This window comes from Pocillopora verrucosa, chromosome 5 (assembly GCF_036669915.1).
Source record: "Pocillopora verrucosa isolate sample1 chromosome 5, ASM3666991v2, whole genome shotgun sequence".
In the NCBI taxonomy this organism is placed as follows: Eukaryota; Metazoa; Cnidaria; class Anthozoa; order Scleractinia; family Pocilloporidae; genus Pocillopora; species Pocillopora verrucosa.
The window spans coordinates 954,306-973,628 of record NC_089316.1 but is presented as its reverse complement, the minus strand read 5'-3'; the positions used below and the strand labels follow the sequence as shown (position 1 = coordinate 973,628).

At 38.2% G+C, this 19,323-nt stretch overlaps 2 protein-coding genes across 2 annotated transcripts; both read right to left on the bottom strand.

Moving 5' to 3' along the window:
* Window positions 1-444: 444 nt before the first annotated feature.
* LOC131783046 (protein dimmed) lies at window positions 445-8,897 on the bottom strand (the record flags this gene model as incomplete). Its single annotated transcript, XM_059099800.2, has 2 exons — window positions 445-1,071; window positions 8,869-8,897. Coding segments are annotated over 2 exons (558 nt in total), but the record flags the coding sequence as incomplete, so codon positions are not given.
* Window positions 8,898-12,446: 3,549 nt separating this feature from the next.
* LOC131783037 (enkurin domain-containing protein 1) lies at window positions 12,447-19,300 on the bottom strand. Its single transcript, XM_059099790.2, has 6 exons — window positions 18,889-19,300; window positions 18,239-18,408; window positions 17,033-17,188; window positions 15,803-15,963; window positions 15,123-15,259; window positions 12,447-12,943 (listed from the first exon to the last, which is right to left on the bottom strand). The coding sequence occupies exons 1-6, from the start codon at window positions 19,094-19,096 to the stop codon at window positions 12,783-12,785; spliced, it is 993 nt and encodes a 330-aa protein (XP_058955773.2). The 5' UTR covers window positions 19,097-19,300; the 3' UTR covers window positions 12,447-12,782.
* Between the last annotated feature and the right edge of the window lie 23 nt (window positions 19,301-19,323).

Below are 19,323 nucleotides of genomic sequence, written 5' to 3'. Positions count from 1 at the left end.
AAAAGGAGATTGTACAAGTCCTTTAAACGCATTGTCAACCATTTGACTTTATTATGAAGTGTTTACTCATATTCACCAGACAAGGACGAATACAATCCTGTGTGGCACTTTTACCGTTTCGCGTGTAATATTTTGCAAGTTCATTTTGGCAGGTTATTTTTTTGTTGTTGTTTGCAATATATAATACAATGTGTAAAAAAAGCACTTGCTCGTACAGCGTTTAAGTCCCCGAATCGGGAAATTTTCACAGCTTTATTTTCTGCGAGAAAACACTCTAAAACAATATCATCTCATTGTCACTTAACAAAAAGGGGATACAACTGTCACATTGCAACATGCTAATTAGATTGCCGAGAGTGAAGTCTCAAGGGGTTCTCGTTGCAGTTGTTCGGTGAACTTCAAATTAACCAGAGGTGTTTTTGCTTCAGCATTTTGTATTTCTAAATTTCTAATCGCTGGCTTTTCGTTGCATTCACGTAGTTTTAAAAACCAAAATTACCAAAGTGACGGGAGGAATCTCATCACGATAACAATAAAAGTATTTAAGCATTGAAAGCTCGAAGAGAGTACTTCTCTTCTTCTTTGATTTTGTCGAGTAGTTCCGTAAGGTTCGAAATATAATTTTTAGCCAGACGTAGGATTTCAACTTGAGTCATCTTTCGTTCGCTGACTCCTCCAGAAGAATTCACGTTACTTGGTACAACTGAACGAAGGACTTGAAAGGCCGCGTTTAATCTTGCTTTCCTCCCTCTTTCTCTCTCGTTTCGCCTGATTTGTCTTGTTGTTCTAACCCCACTCGGACGCGTCCTCCGCTTTGCTTGCCATTCATTGCCATGAGTTTTTGCCCATTTTGTTCCCCTTGAATCACTTTGTATGGCATTTGTCAACAGTTTGGAGTTTTTATCTTCCAGCTGCACGCCCAACGATTTCCCATTTGTGTGCTTTCCTCCACTTTGCTTCATAAAACTCTTGGAGGTTATGGAGCTAAATTTCTTTCCTTGCGATTGGCTTTGAAAAAGACCCCTTCTTGATTCCTGAGCGCTCATTGCCAAGAAATATCTCTGAAGCAACCTGAAAGAAAAGACATGATATACTTTTATGATAAATAAACAAAAAGTCAGAGCTAGGTTGCGAATAAATTTAACGAGCGTTTCAGCCATGATTTGGTTATTATTATTTTTTTTCAAGCGTTGTGCGATTCCTATGGAAAGTAAAACTTAATAACAGGTTCTTGCAGACGTGAAATGATCAAAAAGTACCCGCAGTAATTAATTTATCAAACCTTACCTGTTAATATTTTTTTCTAAAGTCTAGATGTAATTTACGCAGATAAACGCCCTCTTACCTGTTTATGCTGAACCAAGGCGCAAATTATTGTGCGGTTGGTATGTTAAGGTGTTCTTGCGCTTTCGAAGGCTGGCTGTGTTTAACTTTAAACTCTTAAACGCCAGGCCAGTTTTGTAGGATTTGTAATTCGCACGTGGTCACAAAGAGAAATACAGGTAAACAAAGACTTGGACTAGGCACGCCTCGGGAAAAAAATAAATCCGTACTCATCGTTTCACGAATTTAAAGACAAGTAAATCAAGCACATAATGGTATTCACAATGCAAATTCTTGTTAAATAAAGCACGTGCTATCTAATCATTAATTCTGCACGTTAGATAACAAAGATCGATGGGCTCTTTAAAAAACACCGTTCTGCTAACAAGCTAACCAACAAAGCCAAAATTAGCTGCGTTTGATCCTCAATAGCGCTTCCCCAAGATGAAACCGAGGAGTGTCATATCAAAAACATGCTTTTATGACATCCTTTCTCTTGGAAACTATCCCGTTTCTGGTAATAATTGGAAACCGTACACTCAAGCTACGACCGTCAATTTCGTCTAATTTTGCAAAATTACCCCGTTGGTTGAAATTTGCATGTTTGAAAAGGTCAGACTGAGCGGGGCCTTGACGATCGGATAACGGTTTGAAAAATATTTAGTAGAGACACCCTTGGTGAAAATCACTTCACCTTTAGATGCCTTGGCAAATCTTCTTTCTCTAAAAGTGTAAACACTCTGACGATCAACGGTGTCTTAACTAATTTATGCGCATGCGCAAGAATCCCAGCTTCTTTTCATAAATCGGTAAAGGGTTAGTGTTTTTTTCTCTTTCTGCGGTTCACAATCCGTCGAAAAACGGCTTTCTCGTGACGTTCTCCCAGTGGTTAACAGACAATAGCTGTTGGTACGAAGCTTTTAAGGTTGGACAAAGGTAGAACTTGGCCCAGGAGGCATACCCAGTAACATTTGTGAATTGCACCTGGCGCCGGGGTAATTGATTATAGAAATTTCATACAATACTCTGACGGCACAAGCAGACTCCATGAGTGATTACAGACTCACGTCTCTAATTAGTGGTTCATTGGTGACATACTAATGATTTTCTAACTCTTTACACGTTGGGTCTTATTCAAGAGTAACGCCTGTTGTCATCTCTTAATTCATGCCTGATTGTGGATCCTACAAGAATTAGACGTGTCAGAGTCGTGTGTGTTTTACCATATTAATGATCGATCCTTCGTGAAGTATTGTGCGTATGAAAAGCTCAGAAATTAACGAATTCGACTCGAAAAGAAGCAAATATACGGCTACCAATCTTGGAAGAGCCTCACTGGGCTTTCCACACCCACTGTTCCAACTTACACAGCTCAACTCCGAGTGGGTTTTCCTCGCAGATAGCGTGAATAACCAATGATGTTGTGGTTTTCGAAAAGCTAATTTTATTAGCTGCCATCTGGCGATTATGTGAAAACTACATCGAAACAATGGGCCACATGTAGCTGAAAGATAAGGTTGAACGTAAGAGTTTCAATGTGACACCTTTGCAGCTGATTTGGTGAACGAATTTCACAGATTATCCCTACAAAAACATGCAACCTTCTTTTGACGACACAGCGTCAATTTAAATAACTCGTTACAGTGAGACGAAACTGCGTTTTAAAAGATGTTAATGATTTTAAAATATGTGTCCTTTCTCAAAAAAGAGAGTTCCGTTTTTGAAAAAGAAGCATATATCTGCATGAGTAATGAGGTACAGAAATAAATAGAATTCATTGTTCTTTTCGCTAGTCCGTTATGAGTAAATTCTCTTTTGATTAAAACACAACCTCAAAGCGTGTTTATTTTCATTAAACGGCCAAGTGAACTAAAAAATCAAAAAGGGAACATGAATGACAGAGAACGATATATCTTACTTTCAAACTGATTCTGCAGCAATAACACGAACGTCAAAATGAGAGGAGACATTTCTGATACATCTTACTTTTTTTAAGTCACAACACACCGAAGAGCATGTTTTGAGGCTATCGGAAACAACTATTGTGTCTGATTCTGTAGCCTGGATAAGTAGATTGAATTTGCTGTTTCATTATGATACAAATTCAACCTTTTAACTGCTGCTTAGATACGTTTAAAGGAAGCACACAAAGACGTGTTTTTTTTGTGCTTAGAGCCATATACACTTCGGAAATTGAACAAGGTGCCATGTTTCATGTAAAGTTTCGAGATTCCGCTTGAAATTTGATTGATATCTTCCAGAAAGTGCCTGTCTTTTATCATTTTAATAAAGCATCATAGCACCAGATAAGCCTTTTGAGAAAGTCATAAGCTAATATGATTTCCAATCTGATTTAAACAGAACTACACCGACTTACTTGAAAAAAAATATATAATTTTTCTCGTAACGTTCATTGCAGTTAAAGCCGGAAAGGACTGGTTCGAGATTTTCAGGCGTGAATTTCGCGTATCATTAACTCTCTTCGATAATGTCACGTGACAGGGCAGTCAACTGGAAAATCGGTTTTGTACAAAATACGTTAAAGCGAAGTAAACTTTGAGGAAATAACTCATTTGCATATGTTTAACCTTTTTTCTTTTATGCAAAGAGAAACCCGGTAAGAATCTGCACGATTCCAGAAGACCCACGGAGAAGTCTAACAAAGCGTTTCACCACAAATTACCAGGCTTCTAATTTTGATATAGCAACAGAAAAAGTTTTCCTGTTTTAGAACCTTACCAAGGTTATCTTACGATCTCCTTAGCTTTTTAAGAATATAAATGGGAACTTTGAAGTAAAAACTGAAATCCATTTTTTGGTGATGATGTTTTCTGGACTATAATTTTTAAAACATTATCATAAAACAAAAACAAGTGTCTCTCTTTGTTCGTGAATGTAATTGTGTTTTGATTGTTAATGTTTCCTGTCGGGTCTCTATGTGAGTTCCATTTTTAAACAAATTTAACAACGGTTACAGTATTTTTTATCCACGAAAGCAGCGAGAAATGTAACATGGTTCCTAAGCTTGAGCGAAGATTCGCCTTAACTTCTGAGACATTTGACATTCTGAAAAATTTTAAAATCTGCCAGTTGTATGTTATGCTTTGAGACAATGGTTTATCCCAACAAGGAATACGATTAGCTAAATAGGATATTTTTGAAAACACCTACATATCACTACATTTATTTAAGACGAATTTTTTTAAAGAAGAAAACTGCCCACTTCTTCTTTGCAACGCTTTCAAGGAAGCTTAAAAGTTCTCTTTTCCATCCGTTATTGTACTTGTTCCAATTTTCATTATCAGAACTTATTTGGGTGTGTTCCATAATCGATCGTTGATAAACAATCTTCGATCGAGTGTCAAAAGAAATCTGGGACTTTACTGCTTTTGCCTTTTGACTCCGCTCTGTGACTGGTCTAGAAAAGTCACGCCATCCTTTCAACCAATCATATGAAAAACAAAAATCAGTCACGACCTATTAACCCGCGATTTCCCGCGCTTACGACATTCTACGACGATTTATCAGAAAGAAACAATGAGAGATAAAAGTACTCTTTTTCATTTTTGATATCTTCTTTTATCCTGATTAGCCGTTGCGAATGCTTTACATTATTTTGCGTTTCCATGACCCAGGAGAACATTTTACTTTATCAACATCTTGTAAAATGATCTGAGAAAGATAACATGACTTAATTAGCACTGCACCATAATGTTGTCAACAAAATAAAGAATTGGGTGCAAAAGAAGGGCGTTCTGTAAATGGGTAACTTTCTGATGGTACGGACATATGTCAACTTGTAATTTTTCTTTGCTCCATTTTTGATGTACGTATCGTGTCGTGTGGAGTAACTCGTCGATGCAGCATGAAATTCTCCCACACAACACTCAGCGACGCTGTTACCAGTTGATAGAATTGATATTTTTGGCGTGCACTATGGGAAATGTTCTTGACCCTTTCACCTTCAGAGTTGATTAGAGATTTTTCCCCTGATGATTTCTATTGATGATGTCGAATTTTTTTCAGGTAAATGGTGGGAAAGATACAGAGAAGTATCAAACGAGGGATATGGTTTGATTTCACAGCAAATTCTCAAGTCGTAAATAATAAGAATGTATCGTTAACAGCGCAGACAACTGATATTTGAATCTTTGGAGTACAAAATGTTTTAACTCAAAGTGAAGCTTTAACTTCGTTTGTCACAGCTGACAACGTCAAATTGTTGAATAGTGCGAATACGCCTGACAAAAACGAGGGAGAGGGGACTGTAAGTTCTGTTCTAAGGAAACTGTGGTGCTGCGTTGGTGGGAGGTTTTTACAAAAAAACCTGGTTTTATCAACTGAGTTGATAATATAAATTGGCCGGCGTGACTGAGGGTTTTTTAAGCTAAAGTTTCAAGCGTTTGCCCTTCGTCAGAGCGAATGACGAAAGGCAGGCGCTCCAAACATCATAAGCTAGCTTGATTGACGATAGGCGAGATCAGGCTACGGATTTTATATTGGAAGAGACCAACTTGAGTAAAATTTTTTGCCGCCGTGGAAAAACTATTTTGAACTTGCTGGAGACGACAAAATTAATTTTAATCTTTTTAGATACGAAAATACAAACGCGGAAAAAATAAACCAACAAGGAATAAGAATGGGTTGTAATGGTCAAAATTGGCACGGATTGCTAATTATAGAAACTGAAACATGAATGAACTTCATTTTTCTAGACGACAGCATGTGACTCCTTCGCCACCCTATTCAAATCATCCGGCAGAGTTTTTTCCAGAATTCAAAATAAACGCTACATCGTTTGCGAAGCTTCAGAAGGTTCCGTATCTTTCAGTCAGAGGCCTAAATATTTACCCTTGGTATCGGCGAGAAACTTATTTGAAAGGAGGAACTTCCTTTTTTTAAATGTAAACTCATCTTGTTTGGAAGGAGATTAGAACATTATCTCAGTTAAGGTTATTGACAAAAAAAACAATTTCGTATTTCAAAAGGTAAAATTACTCTAGCTGTCAACAAGAGCCACGCTAATTCATCTGATGTTGATGGATTGCAATTGTTTGTCCTCTGTTTGAGGAAGCTGAAGTACGGAACGGCTTCATTTGTACAATTCTGCGAACCTCTGAACACAACTGTAGCGCCCCTGAAGTGTAGGAGAATCACCTGCGATGAATTTACCGCTTCATATTTACAGCGGAATTTTTCAGATAAATAATAGCTTGTAAGCATTTCCTTAAAAACCGGATAATTTTTACGTCAGTTCGAACTAGAATTGTTAATACGCCTACGCATTTGACACAGACGGATTGTCTGCTAAATTGAGCGACAATACTCCTACTCCTTTATATCCAAGTAGCATCGGTTTTTAATTAGTACTAAATATATTTCAAGGCTAATATTGCTAAACAAGCAAGTCTTTCCGCAACGGAAAATTCTAAATTTCACTTTCAAAAAGAAAGATAAGAGAGCTACCCAGCTGTTTCAAGAAAATTCCTTGTTATCAGAAAACGGCTTTGCAGGCTTGAAGGTAGTATCTAAAAAGTGACAGCTGTCGGGGAAGAACCTCTCAGAACTGAATTATGTAAGATAGGAAAAAAAAAAAAAAAAAGGACTGCTTAGGCGTAAAACACGAGCGGAAGAACTTATAATCATCTTACTGACATACGAAAGAGTTTCGCTTCCTGTTAGGATTTTTTCAGAACAGCTCATTTAGACGGCTCTTTGCAACTCGAACGGGGCAATTAAAAAACCCTTATTCTACTTTTAGAACCAACGAGTTTTCAGTATCTCAAGTGGTACAGCATCGCACCTCGAAATACGACAGTCTTAAGTTTCGATTCCTCTTCTCGGATATCTTTTGTTTGAAGCTTGTGTCCCCCTTAAACGTCAAAGTTCGTTCCGATAAATGAGCATTTGAGAATCTCTTCAGTTAATCATAGCTTACTACTCTCTTGAAATTATCCATTTGAGCACAGTGCGACACTTTCTGTATGATTTGTCGAACTCAACAAACACACAACTCGAATAATTGGTAAATATTTGCAAGTTAGTTTACCAACGCGTTTTCCAAATTAGTTTGAGAGCATCAAACGGCGACGGAAATCCGAAACTCTGCCGCTTATGGCTCCTTTCTTTGGAGAAGTTTCTTCTCCTTTGGGAGGGATAAAATTTTAATTACTCCGTGTCACAGAGAGGGTGATTTTCTTTATGCACATAAATATTGGTTTCCTTAAGTTGAACATTGGTGGGCGATATTGCGTCGCAAAAGGTTTTCGTTTCAGGTTCATTTCAGTTTTAGAGCCGACTTTGTTCTTTTGAAATTTTACTTCTCAAATAGTAGTTACCCTCTCTTCGCATTTTCACGGCGAAGAGTTGTTTCGAGAAGTCTAACGGCTTTTCGTTTTCAGAATTTTTTTTTCCACTCCCGGTGGATCGCGGAATGAAGGCATGTACATTTAAACTTCTCCGCTGTCTTAAACTTGATCCAGGTCTTATGGCAGTGAATCTTCTACTTCCTAAATCTTAAATCATTTTTTAACTTCGAGCTGTTTTTGTATCAGAGAATACCACAAAAAAATAATATCCCTCGTTTTCTCTTGAGGATATCTATTATCAGGATCAAATGTTCTACCGTTTCTCACTGGTCAGATTTGTTTCATTTTGCGATATTACTTTTGTTTTCGAACCTGAGATAAGTTTTTTCTGTTTCCGAACTCGGTTTCTTGATCAGTGCTCGTAAAGATTTCTCTTTTTTTGTTAAGTGAGGAATATTTATTGCACAAATTTATCATTTACTTGAGGAAAGAGCTGAATAATTGACTTGTGTTTAAATTGAATCATTTGATAATTGACTCAACTCAAAGTCCAACTCGAACGCTGACTCAGCGTTCTTTACTCAGCACGCCACACGCCACACGCCACATAGATGGTGAATCTGACTGTTCTTTAGTCGAACGGTGAACGAAAGAGTATCTTATCTTTGCACTTGCTTGGCCTTAATGCATCGAAACTGGTCGGAAAAAGGCATGGCTGGCTTCTTAACTGTTCCGTCGAAAGGGGAATTTTTTAACGCTTATGAAAGCAACTTTCCCTTGAATTTTATGCCAGAGAAACGATTAAAACGTTGTGATCGATCTTAGGTGAGCTATCTTGATTCAGCGTACAGTGTTTGATGACCCTCAACAGAAAAATCATATTGCTCGTTTCCAGTGCGTAGCAAACACTCACAGTAAGCAAAAGGTGTCTAAAATTGCGATTTTTTTAAATTTTTGCTCGAATTACTGTCTTTTTCGTCAGTAATTCCCAAGTTTTCTTCCCTTTCCGCTGATTATGCTCAGCATGTGACACTTAGCAAAAAGAGAAGTAGTGAATTTTCAAAACAAAATAACACCTTCAACCATGCAAAACCGAAAAACTCTTAATTTACAACTACGTGTTTAATGATAGGGTAACAATAAAAGAATATAAAAAAGTGAGAAACTGATGCCAACCGGTCGTTGATATATCGAATTGTCCTTGTTATGGTAAAATGAATCTCATACTTAAGCTTACCAGTGTTCTTCCGCAGTCTCCTGTCGTAGGGTTCACTCAATAGTGCGAGGGAATGTCGTTATGTCTATAGTATTTAAGACTCAGTTCTATTCGTAGGGGGCATGCTCAATAATTAATCCGACTACTTCTTATATATCAATGTATATCTATCTATCTATCAATCATCACCTGACCCCGCGTGCCGGATGTTTTTAAATTGCTGATTTTTCTCGGTGAAAAAGGATCCTTTGCCCAGTTACGGGATGATTTGATCTCCCCTCAGTGAGTATTACGGCGGACTACCTAGCTAAGCTGGCAATAAAATATGTAGAAAAGTTCTTAAGCTTTTAAACCTGTTTGGGCGCAAAGGAAGAAGTGGAACTCAACATCGACCTGGCGTCTTTCCAAAAGAAACTCAAGCCCACTGAAGAAGATTAGATAACATTTGTAAAATTTTGTCTTCTTCTGGATTATTGTTGGTCTAGGTCTCGCCTTAAATCTATAGCTATGTAATTAAATCAACCAAAAAAAACCACCTGTGACAAGGAACCTGCAAAATATTTCAACTCTCAAATGTTCCCAATGTTATGTTCCCAATCTATAGCTATGTAATTAAATTAACTAAAAAAACCACCTGTGACACGGAACCTGCAAAATATTTCAACTCTCAAATGTTCCCAATTGAAACTGAAAAAGAGGCCGTTTACGCACTCAATTAACCTTTCAAAGATAATTAGATTTTATCAACTGAGTCGGTAATGTAATACAATCTTTTAAATGTTCTGGCTCACAGGAGTCGCATTAATGTATTAACGTCTTTTTCCAGCACGTGGTTTAATTTCTGTTGCGAAGTGAAGCAGCTATAACTTAAGTATCATTCTTGATACTTAACTACTTGATATGTTGAGAATTTTAAGGTAAATTCTAGGGCCGCGTTCCTTCGCAGTTTCGCTTCGACGAAGGGCTAACGCTTAGAAACTCTTTACAGTGGTCAATTTACATTATCAATTAACTCAGCTGATAAAAAGAAATTACCTTGTTGCACTTCCGCACTGACGCAGCTCTACAGTTTCGAAACGTACCCCCTATATACATATGTCCTTAAATAGTTTGGAACATATGTGTTTCTTTACCTTGGCCACTATAAATTATGACTGCGTTGGTAAAACGAAATTATCAAGTTCCTTTACAACCCTACTAATAAGATCACAATGTCGACTGCTTAGTTTGTGTCTAAATATATGCTGACTCTACTCAAAGACACAAGAACACTCACCATAGAAGGGTGAGTTAATTGTAAATTACCGTAAACGTTAGTTTGTCTCTGTTTTTTGTGGGCAATATAGTTTGGATCATTTGTACTTCACGAATTACATAACGACGCTTATGTTGACGCTGGGCTCGATTCCTATGTATGAAGAATATTCTAACAATTTCTCAGTTTTGATCTCAAATCACGTAACTGATACTGATACACGATTGCAAGTAATTTTCTGGTTTAAAATTTTTTGGTATTTATTTTCGGCGGAACAGTTTCCGCGGAGTCATTTTTTATTCAGAACCGGTCGACGATATCAGATTGATTTCCCTACTATCTCGTCAAAATGAAGGATGTTTAATCTCTTAACCGCGACATTTCGCAATCTAATTATTTGTTAAAACATCTGCTTTGTGGTTGAAAAAGAATCGAGGAAGTGCTATCTATATGCAATTGACCTTTCACGGGATCATAAAATGAGTGTTCCTGTTCACGAACAGAGTTCTGAATGGCTACCATTTTTCAGCCGGGCGAAATACTTAAAAAGCCATGACATCCGTTCGAGCGACTTATCTTCCACGTAAGAGAAAATAGAGGGACATCGTTTTCTCTTGTTTGCTCTGAATTCTTAAAAAAGCAAACGTTGCACATGTGACATGAAACGAAGAAATGTTTCAGTGGTTGGATTCCATGAAATAAGAGCGAATGATGGAGGACTAACGCTAGAGACATCGGCTTTATTCATACGCATCATCAACTCGGTAGATAAAACCAAATTATTTTTTACTACCCCCAGCGACGCAGCACCGCAGTTTCTTTAGAAACTTACTCCCTTCATTTCAATAAGACATTGCCGCGTGACTTCTCTTTCGTTGGCAAACAGAACGTAGGGTCTTACTCAAGAACTTGCCTGTTCCAAACACGGCTTAAGGCTGTTAGGGCGTGAGGATACTTTTTCGCTTTTTTTCAACCGAGAAGCCAAATTGAACGCTCGGCGCAACTCACGCAAAGTTTCTTAACTACTTCGTGCCACCTGCATTCGCCTGAAAAACGCAAACAATGGCCGTTTTTATGCTAGAGACGTTAAAGTTGTCTAAGACGTTAAAGTCGAGCATAAAAACGGCCAATGTCATTTGCTTTTCTGGCTTCAGAACTTCCTGAGCACGCTAATGACGTGACCACCCCTGACTGGGAACCAAGAATAGAAATGCTCGTCTCAGTAACATAATCCTTCCGGCTAGTAGTACAGCCGAGGAGTGCAAAGGACGAGTTTCTGAGTCAGGCGATTTTCGGAAATTGCCGGCTGTTCCAATATGATCGATCGTCTTATTAAAACCATCGTGGGGAAATCTACAAATTGCTACGGGGAAAGGGATCGACACTTAATCTTTCACTCACATGAGTGATCAAGACAGAATTTCTCCGAGCAATATAAATATAAATGATCGAGAAGACAAATGAATAATTTCACTAAAGGGGATGTTAGTTGACATAATATCAATTCTCGGAACCAACGTCATTAAAAATTGTATGGCAGCCAGCAAGGAAAATGACTCAGAGATCTCTGGAGTGTAGAAGTGCGTGCTCCTCACGTGACAGTGGGCGAGGGAAATCGCGTAAGGAATCTAACACACATTATAACACAGCGCACGTGCTTGCCCTATACGAATCCTATTGAGCCGTGCGTAAATAAGATGACGTGGGCATTTTTTTTACCTTGCTTCAGAGTTTCCGTCCAGTTAAGCTGCAGTGTAATCTTCCTTCTCTTTGAAATATGGAAGAAACCAGCGAAGAACTGCCCAGTTTTTCTATCAGCATTGACCTTTTAGGTCCTGATCCAACAAGCAAGTTTCCTGCAGTCTGGCTTCTCCAATTGCACCGTGCACGGCAACGTAAACATGATTTTAGACAATCAAAACCCTTGATAAATTCGGGTCTTTGACTTTTAAAACATTTTTCAGTAACACTTGAGTTCATTTGGCTCTGATTTTCTCCATTTTCCTCGTAAATTTTGAGCTTTTCATTCACAGTTATCGGTTGACTGGATCAAATGTTCCCGCACAAACCAAAGTATAAAATGTGGCGTGTTTTTGACCAGCCAATAGGGACGTTTGTTTACTTTTTTGTGTGCGTTTTAAGAATTTTTCGTGCTCTCCAAACTTTCCGCGTGCATCCATAACTCGATATACGCACGCTAAGCATGAACAAATTCTTAACTTTCAAGCCATTTGGAACGCTAAATTGCAGTCCGTTATCATTCAAACGTGGACGGAGAAGGCGATTAAATAATGTTAGAGGCAAAGGCATGAATAATCCTCCTAGTTTTCACTCTCATAGAAAATTCTTTGTTACTTTAGTTTAATACACTAATATAAATGTTAAAATTAGTTTCCCTCTGTCTCACACATAACGCAAAACTTATACACGCAGTGGCAGGTGAAATCAATTAATTTCTACAAACGAAACTGACTCTCTGTTTTCATATCTCTTTGCACAGTATATACAATTCTTAAAAAATACGTCTTTATGATTTTCAGAATTTGTTAGCTACGAAGGTCCCAGTTTTAAATCCTTGACAAACTGAACGTATATATTTACAACGCAAGTGATGTTTCATTTCTCTCTCTCTCTCTCTCTCTCTTTCTCTCGCTCTTTCATCATCGTAAAACAGAGGTTATCAGTCGTCCACTTTAACGAACACTTTAGGTCGAGAAAATATCTTAATAGCGCCCTCTATCTCTGCGAGTTTCCTTTCAAGGTCAGCTTTTGCAGTCTTTACTCTCAGTGTGTCGACTCGAACGGGAAGTGCGTTTAGTTGGGCGAGAAGTTCTGTTTGATCTGTAAAGAAAGAAAAATAGTAAAAAAGATAACGCTACATCAATTTTCCACCAAGAACGTTCTGAAAAGAAAGTTCTGCTCTGGGTACTTGAGACCTTCGCATTAACAACTAAACTACTGACCAGGGCGAGATAAGTGTGATATTTAAGTGCCACTAAGAGCGGTCCTCTCAACTTCCCGTCGGAAAAAAGTTCTCTTTTATTTTTTGCCCATGAAAAGGATTTAGGGCACATGTTTCAAAAATAGTTTAGTTGTTCTCCAATTCTCTTTTTTGCGTCGCCACAAGCCAAAAATGATTTTTGGCCAGACCACCCCTGTGCACAGCGATCGAAAGTGTAAATTTCAAAGATTTTGTCCAGCGCGCAGCGACTGTAACAATGTAACTCACGGGATTCTATCTTGCTATAAGTTACAAGGTGTATTCATTTAGTTCACAGACAAAATATGAAAACTTCAGCTGAAATATTTTTCATACCAGCGTGATCAGAGGAGACCCTTCTCTTCGAACTTAATTTGCATATCAAGAACTCGCTACTTTGTACGAAAGAATTCTCAAAATGCAGGCGTTAATCGGGCTGAAAAAGCATATCAGTGCATAGTTTATACACCAACGAGGTCACAAATTGCCTCAAACCCGCGGGTTTATCTCTAGCTTCCATCCACCAACCTCTTAAAAACAACGCAAATCCATGTGTTTGCTCAATTGCGCTCGTGTCATAGATCATTTGCATGACTCTTAGAATTGACCAAGATCTCCTTTTGACCGTTCAAACTTCGTTCGTTTATCTTCTACGTTGAGGATTAAAGGTTTTCACAGCAACTGAAAGGAGATTAGATGCCGAGTTGTCCTGAATCGTTGCGTAAACATGATCGGTCGTAACGCTTGCGCGCTTGCGTGACTTACAAAGTAGACAAAAGTGATCGGAAGGCGCCTCGATAATTTACGTTGAAATATCAGGTCATGAACTACGCACAGTGTGGAGAAGATCAAAATTAAAGAATAAAACTTGGTACTCTGGTCATAACAGACATATCGCGTTACTTAAAAGGAAACAAAAACAAGTTAAAATAGATTGCAGGGCGTGAAATTAATTATTTTTTCTGAGAGCCACTTGGCTCCTAAATTCTTCAAAGTGGTAGCCAATTCAAAAAAAGTTGGTCGCCATTTTCAAAGACAAACAAAATCTTTCTTTATGCTGTCAGCGTTCTAGAGAGACCCTCCAAAATTAAGTTATGGAAAAGATCCTTAACGTGCTACAAAGTGGACACTAAGATGGATGATATACAACATTAAAGCTCATCTAAATCCAAGATGGCGTTTAGTTATCGATCGAGATGCATGTGCTACGTTTTGGAAACAAACTTAACGAGGAAGTTTGCCGCGGGTTTATATTTTCAAATCTTTTTAAATCACTATATATCTTGGTAAGGTTATGATGAAACGTTTTAGTCGCCAATTTGGCGACTAACTTTCAGGATTTGGTCGCCAAAGTGAAAAATTTAGTCGCATTAGCGCCTGTATTAGGCGCAATTTCACGCCCTGGATTGCAGTGTTTATATTTACAAAACAAGACGCATACACTCCGAAACAATTCTTGGAGTTTCTCCCGAGAGTAAGTTAAGTTGTATCGTCTTCTTTTGCAAATCGACTTCCGGTGAGACGATCGATATTACTAATGACGAGTCGTGTCGACCCGTACAAATCGTGTCGATTCGTCAACATTTAATGCCCCTATTTAACGCTTTAGGAAGGAAAAAGGTTCATTTTAATATTTAGAATATTCTGACAATGGACCTCCGACCGTTTTACGCTTTGAGGAAGTGGAAGGTTTACGTTGTCACTTTCTCTTTTTATCCTACTTTTACTTTCACACATTGCTCACGCCCCTCGACTTCCGGTATGTTAACGCACGATTATACTTCCGGTGTGTCGATTCGTCAACGGCTGTAGACGAATCGTAGTGGTTTGGGTGTATTGGACGGGCGCGTCAGCCACGCGTTCAAACGCTTGTTAAACTCGCGATCTTAGTTGCAAATCTCGCGCGTCCTTAGCCTTGTTTCCATCCTTAGAGGATTTACTATACTTGAACCCCGCACGAAAGCATGACCAACACATGTTTGAAACTTGAGCAGATCTCACGCGCCTTAAGCCTGACTACAACGATAAACTTTAACTTACTTTTTTGAAGGCCTGCCAGAGTCTGTAGCCGTTCTTCTCTGGGCATCAGAGTGTGTCCAGGAGGTATACTTGGATCTGGTGTGTTGGCGATTCTTATTCTTTCTTCCTCCTCCCACTGTTTTTGACGCTCTTTCAGGCTGCAAATTAATCACATTCGTAACTTTCAGCCACGCCGCTGGTTTGAGGTCCTAACAAAACAACGCTGGAACATCAACCATCTGCAGACATCATTGCAACGAAAGCAAATTCTTCTAAATTATTACAAGACTTTTGTTATTGTTCTGATCTGCGATCCAAATTCTAAAACCAAATTCCCACAAGTTATTCATCAATACCCATGAATACAGAAAAAAATGTAGCCTGCAGTACAAGCATCTTATTAGAGCGAGTTAACATCATTAAGTTCGCGATCGTTCATTCCATCCGCCATATTTGATTTGGAGCTGGAGTGGACGGTGGGGGGAGGGGGTGGGAAAGGGGGGGAAAAACTAATATTAATTACCCCACCCTCGCTCATCTCCTTCTTTTGATCGTCACTCACCCCCTTGGTACAAATTTCTTTCCCAGCCTTTCCCAGCCTGTAAAAATCAAAGATGGCAGCCATGATTTTTCCAAGATAATACTCAACACTCGCCCGCCAAAACTACGCCTATTCTGCAGGCTAGTAAAACTGCACTCACTATTTAGGTACTTTTCCTTTCTGGTATCGCTTTTCTTGCTCTTTTTTCTTGGTTGCTAATTCTTCTGCTGCGATAACTGAGGGCGGGCGGGGTCTAAGAGGTGAAGGGGCTCGGCGGACATTTTGGCCGATGTGGTTAACATTTTTAACTTGGGGTTTGTGCTGAAATAAAACGAAATTATTGGACATGATGGATACACTACCATAGTTAAAAGTAAGGATATCTAAGTTTCAAGGGAATAACTAATTGTTGTTACATGTATATCTTGAATGTCTAAAGTTGTATCATTGTTCCGAGAGCACAACAGTTGTCTCTCACGAGGAAGAAACAAGGAAGAGGGCTTGACGAACCCCTTGCAGGGTAATAAGCAACTTTTCAGCCTAATAATGCCTGAAGCTCCAAACAAATACATGTATATTCACTCTTTCATACCCATAAGTGATCATTTAATAATTAGAATTCTCTTTACAATATTTTCATACATTACCAAACAGACAGATTATCCCTGGAGGTAATAATATATAATGCTAACTTCATTGAGGTAACTAACAAAAACATGTATTGTGTTCAGGGAGGAAAGTTTGATTCTGATATTATGCCAGTGAAAGGGAGAACTAAAGAAGCATTAGTTTCTAAAGAAACTGTGGGGCTGCATCCTTTAACCCTTTAACTCCCATGAGTGACCAAGACAGAATTTCTCCTTACAATATCAATACAATATCAACCAGATAAGTGATGAGAATAAAGAAAAGTATCAATTTGTGGGATAATTAGTTGATTCAATACTAAATTCTCTGAACTAACATTACAAGAATTGTATGGTTGATAGTAAGGAGAGTTACAAATTTGATCTGGGAGTGGAAGGGTTAGGGGTATAAGTGGATAGTTTGGTTTTATCACCTGAGTTGTTAACCCTTAAACTCCCAGAAGTGATCAACATGAAACTTCTCCCCATAATATCCTTACTTTATCCAGCAAACAGGTAATGAGAATATTCAAACTAATCAGGTAGAAGTTGTTATCTTGATCTAACACCAAGTTCTCATAATTAATTTACATGGAAATGTGTAGCAGGTAGAGGGGAGAATTAACAGTCAGATCCCTTTAGTTAAAGGGTTAATGTAAATTGGTCAATGTAAAAAGTTTGGAAAACTGACATTTTGAGCAAAGGGCCTAGACACCAGCTTTAGAAACTCTGAATTATGTTGTAAACACAGATGTAGAACTTACCTCTTTAGCTATGGTTGCTTTGGGAACAGTCAGTTTCATTTCACGAGGTACCACTGGTTCACAAGAAGTTGGGCGGTCCTTGACTGGGGGACCATTCCTTGAGCCAGCTCGCAGAAATGTGGCAGAGTTGGAACGCTTTAGAGGCGGTGGGGCTGCCTAAACCAGAAATAAAAGAAAAGAAACAAATACAAATATGACAGAACTGTTGATAAAAGCTACCAGCCAATCAAAACTTCTGGCTGGTCTGCCATCTTTGGTGGGCTACTTTCACCTTGTTTGACCCCAAGTGCTGATTATAAACAATAGAGTTATTAAAATACCATGGAAAAAGTTCTTGCAGCAGCCATTTCCCAATTTTTAGTGGAATTGAATGCTTAATTTTACTAGTAATGGATTTAGGCAAAAGACATGATCCTCACAAGGGGGAGGAAAGTAAGAAAAGAACATTTCCATTGCAGAAAAGCCTGAAAAAATTCAGGCTATGAATCCTGCCTCCCAGATACTAGTTGGGCACCATTACCAAATAAGTTACAAAGCGACATGTTGGGAGTGGAACAAATATTGGTGAGTTTGTTTGGGCTCAGTTAACATCTATGGGTAGATAATATTATTCAATGGTAAGATAATTGTTACCAAAACATACTGCAATATCTAACATATAGAGATCTATTCAATGGATAACTTTATCAACCTTTTGAACAGACCAAGAGGTGGCACCCTTCCATGAATTGCTATATATAGCTACCTTGGGAATTTAAAGTTGATTAATACTTTTTGTTCTACTTGCTGTACTTTTACTTTCTACTTCATCTGTACTATTGATTTTTGTTTTATTCCTCACAGCTCTCTTTTCCAAGTTAGGTACATGCTGATGCCTCTTAAAAATCTATTGACCCTATAACTTCCATAAGAGACTGAGATGTAATTTCTGCTTACAATAAATTACAGTATAATATCAAGCAGACAAGTGATGAGAGTAAAGAAAATAACAATTGGGGGATTATCAGTTGACCCAATACAAAATTCTCTAAAGTAACATAATAAGAATTGTATGACAGGCAGTAACGAGAAAATTTCTAAAAATGTCTAAAGAGATCTTGGGGATTGAAAGAATTAAAACCTCATGTGGATATGCCTATGGTATCAACAAGCCATTCATTCAAAAAAGGTTCAAACCATAAAACCATGAAGCAATATTCTACACACCTTAATTTCTAGGGCCACCTTGGATTCAACAGAATCAAACTTTCCTGGTTTATAAACAGCCTTCACTGGTTCACTTGGGGTAGACCCTCGCTGTTTTTCACGATTTGCTTTCTGTATTTCTTTAATTCGATGGACATTTTCTTTTGCAAAATTCTTGTTTTGCGCTGAAGCTAAGAACAGAGATGAAAGTATGCATTTATAAAAGATCAAACAATTCAGAGCACCTGTAAATTTTTCAATAACACATCAGAAACATGACATGTGTTAATCGAAAGCTTGTAATTCTGTAGTATTTTTCGATCTATTATCAGCCAAAAATTTGTTAGGGCCTGAATACTAGGACACAATGTCCAAGAACTCACTTTTGCCACAAACGATTGTCAGAAGCACGAAGCACATCAGGAAATAACTAAACTGATTCACAAGCGTTCACTGAATATTGTAATAAACACTATACAGGCAAGAGCTGCATTAATCATCAAAGAAAGCAGGAAACTAAGATAGATGACTACTTTTCTGCACACAATAAAGTTTTGCTTGGGCATGAATTTACACTGGTTTATATGTGGAGGTGATACTTAAACGAGTCTATGCTGATCACACCTTTAAACTGGCGTGATTAATGAAATTATTGTAAGCTTAAAATTCACCTGGTCTTGATCCGACGGAGTAAGGTCTTGCCGAAGGATTAAACAACTGCGCTAGGGTTCCCTGGTTTTTTATCGCATTTGAAAGTGCTTCAGGCTTTACTCTAGCCTTTGGTAGCCTTTCAGCGTACACTGGACTGTATCGATCTTCGTTTGTAGGTCTTCTTGTATCAAAACCTGGATCTGTAGGTATCGTCCAAGTCGATAACATAGTTCTCGAAAACTCGACTTCCTTTCTTTCTGTGTCTAATATCAATCATCAGCACGCTGATCACGAAAGATCATCGCTTCATTTCGATGTGTCATTGCTTTGTTTCCGTTTTAAAATCTTTTTACGAGAGATCGCGATGAATTTAACAAGATTTTTGCGGCCCTAAGACAATACAAGATCACTTCCTTCAGCTATTTTCCGTTGGTATGCTAAACAACTCTAAAGCA

Bases quoted from the DNA above. Each gene is read 5' to 3' on its own strand.
- LOC131783037 (XM_059099790.2), bottom strand. From the start codon at position 19,096: ATGTTATCGACTTGGACGATACCTACAGATCCAGGTTTTGATACAAGA. The intron at 18,409-18,888 runs GTGAATTTTAAG...CTCTGTTCTTAG, and splicing joins CTCCGTCGGATCAAGACCAG to CTTCAGCGCAAAACAAGAAT. The intron at 15,260-15,802 runs GTGAGTGCAGTT...ATTAATTTGCAG, and splicing joins AAAGGAAAAGTACCTAAATA to CCTGAAAGAGCGTCAAAAAC.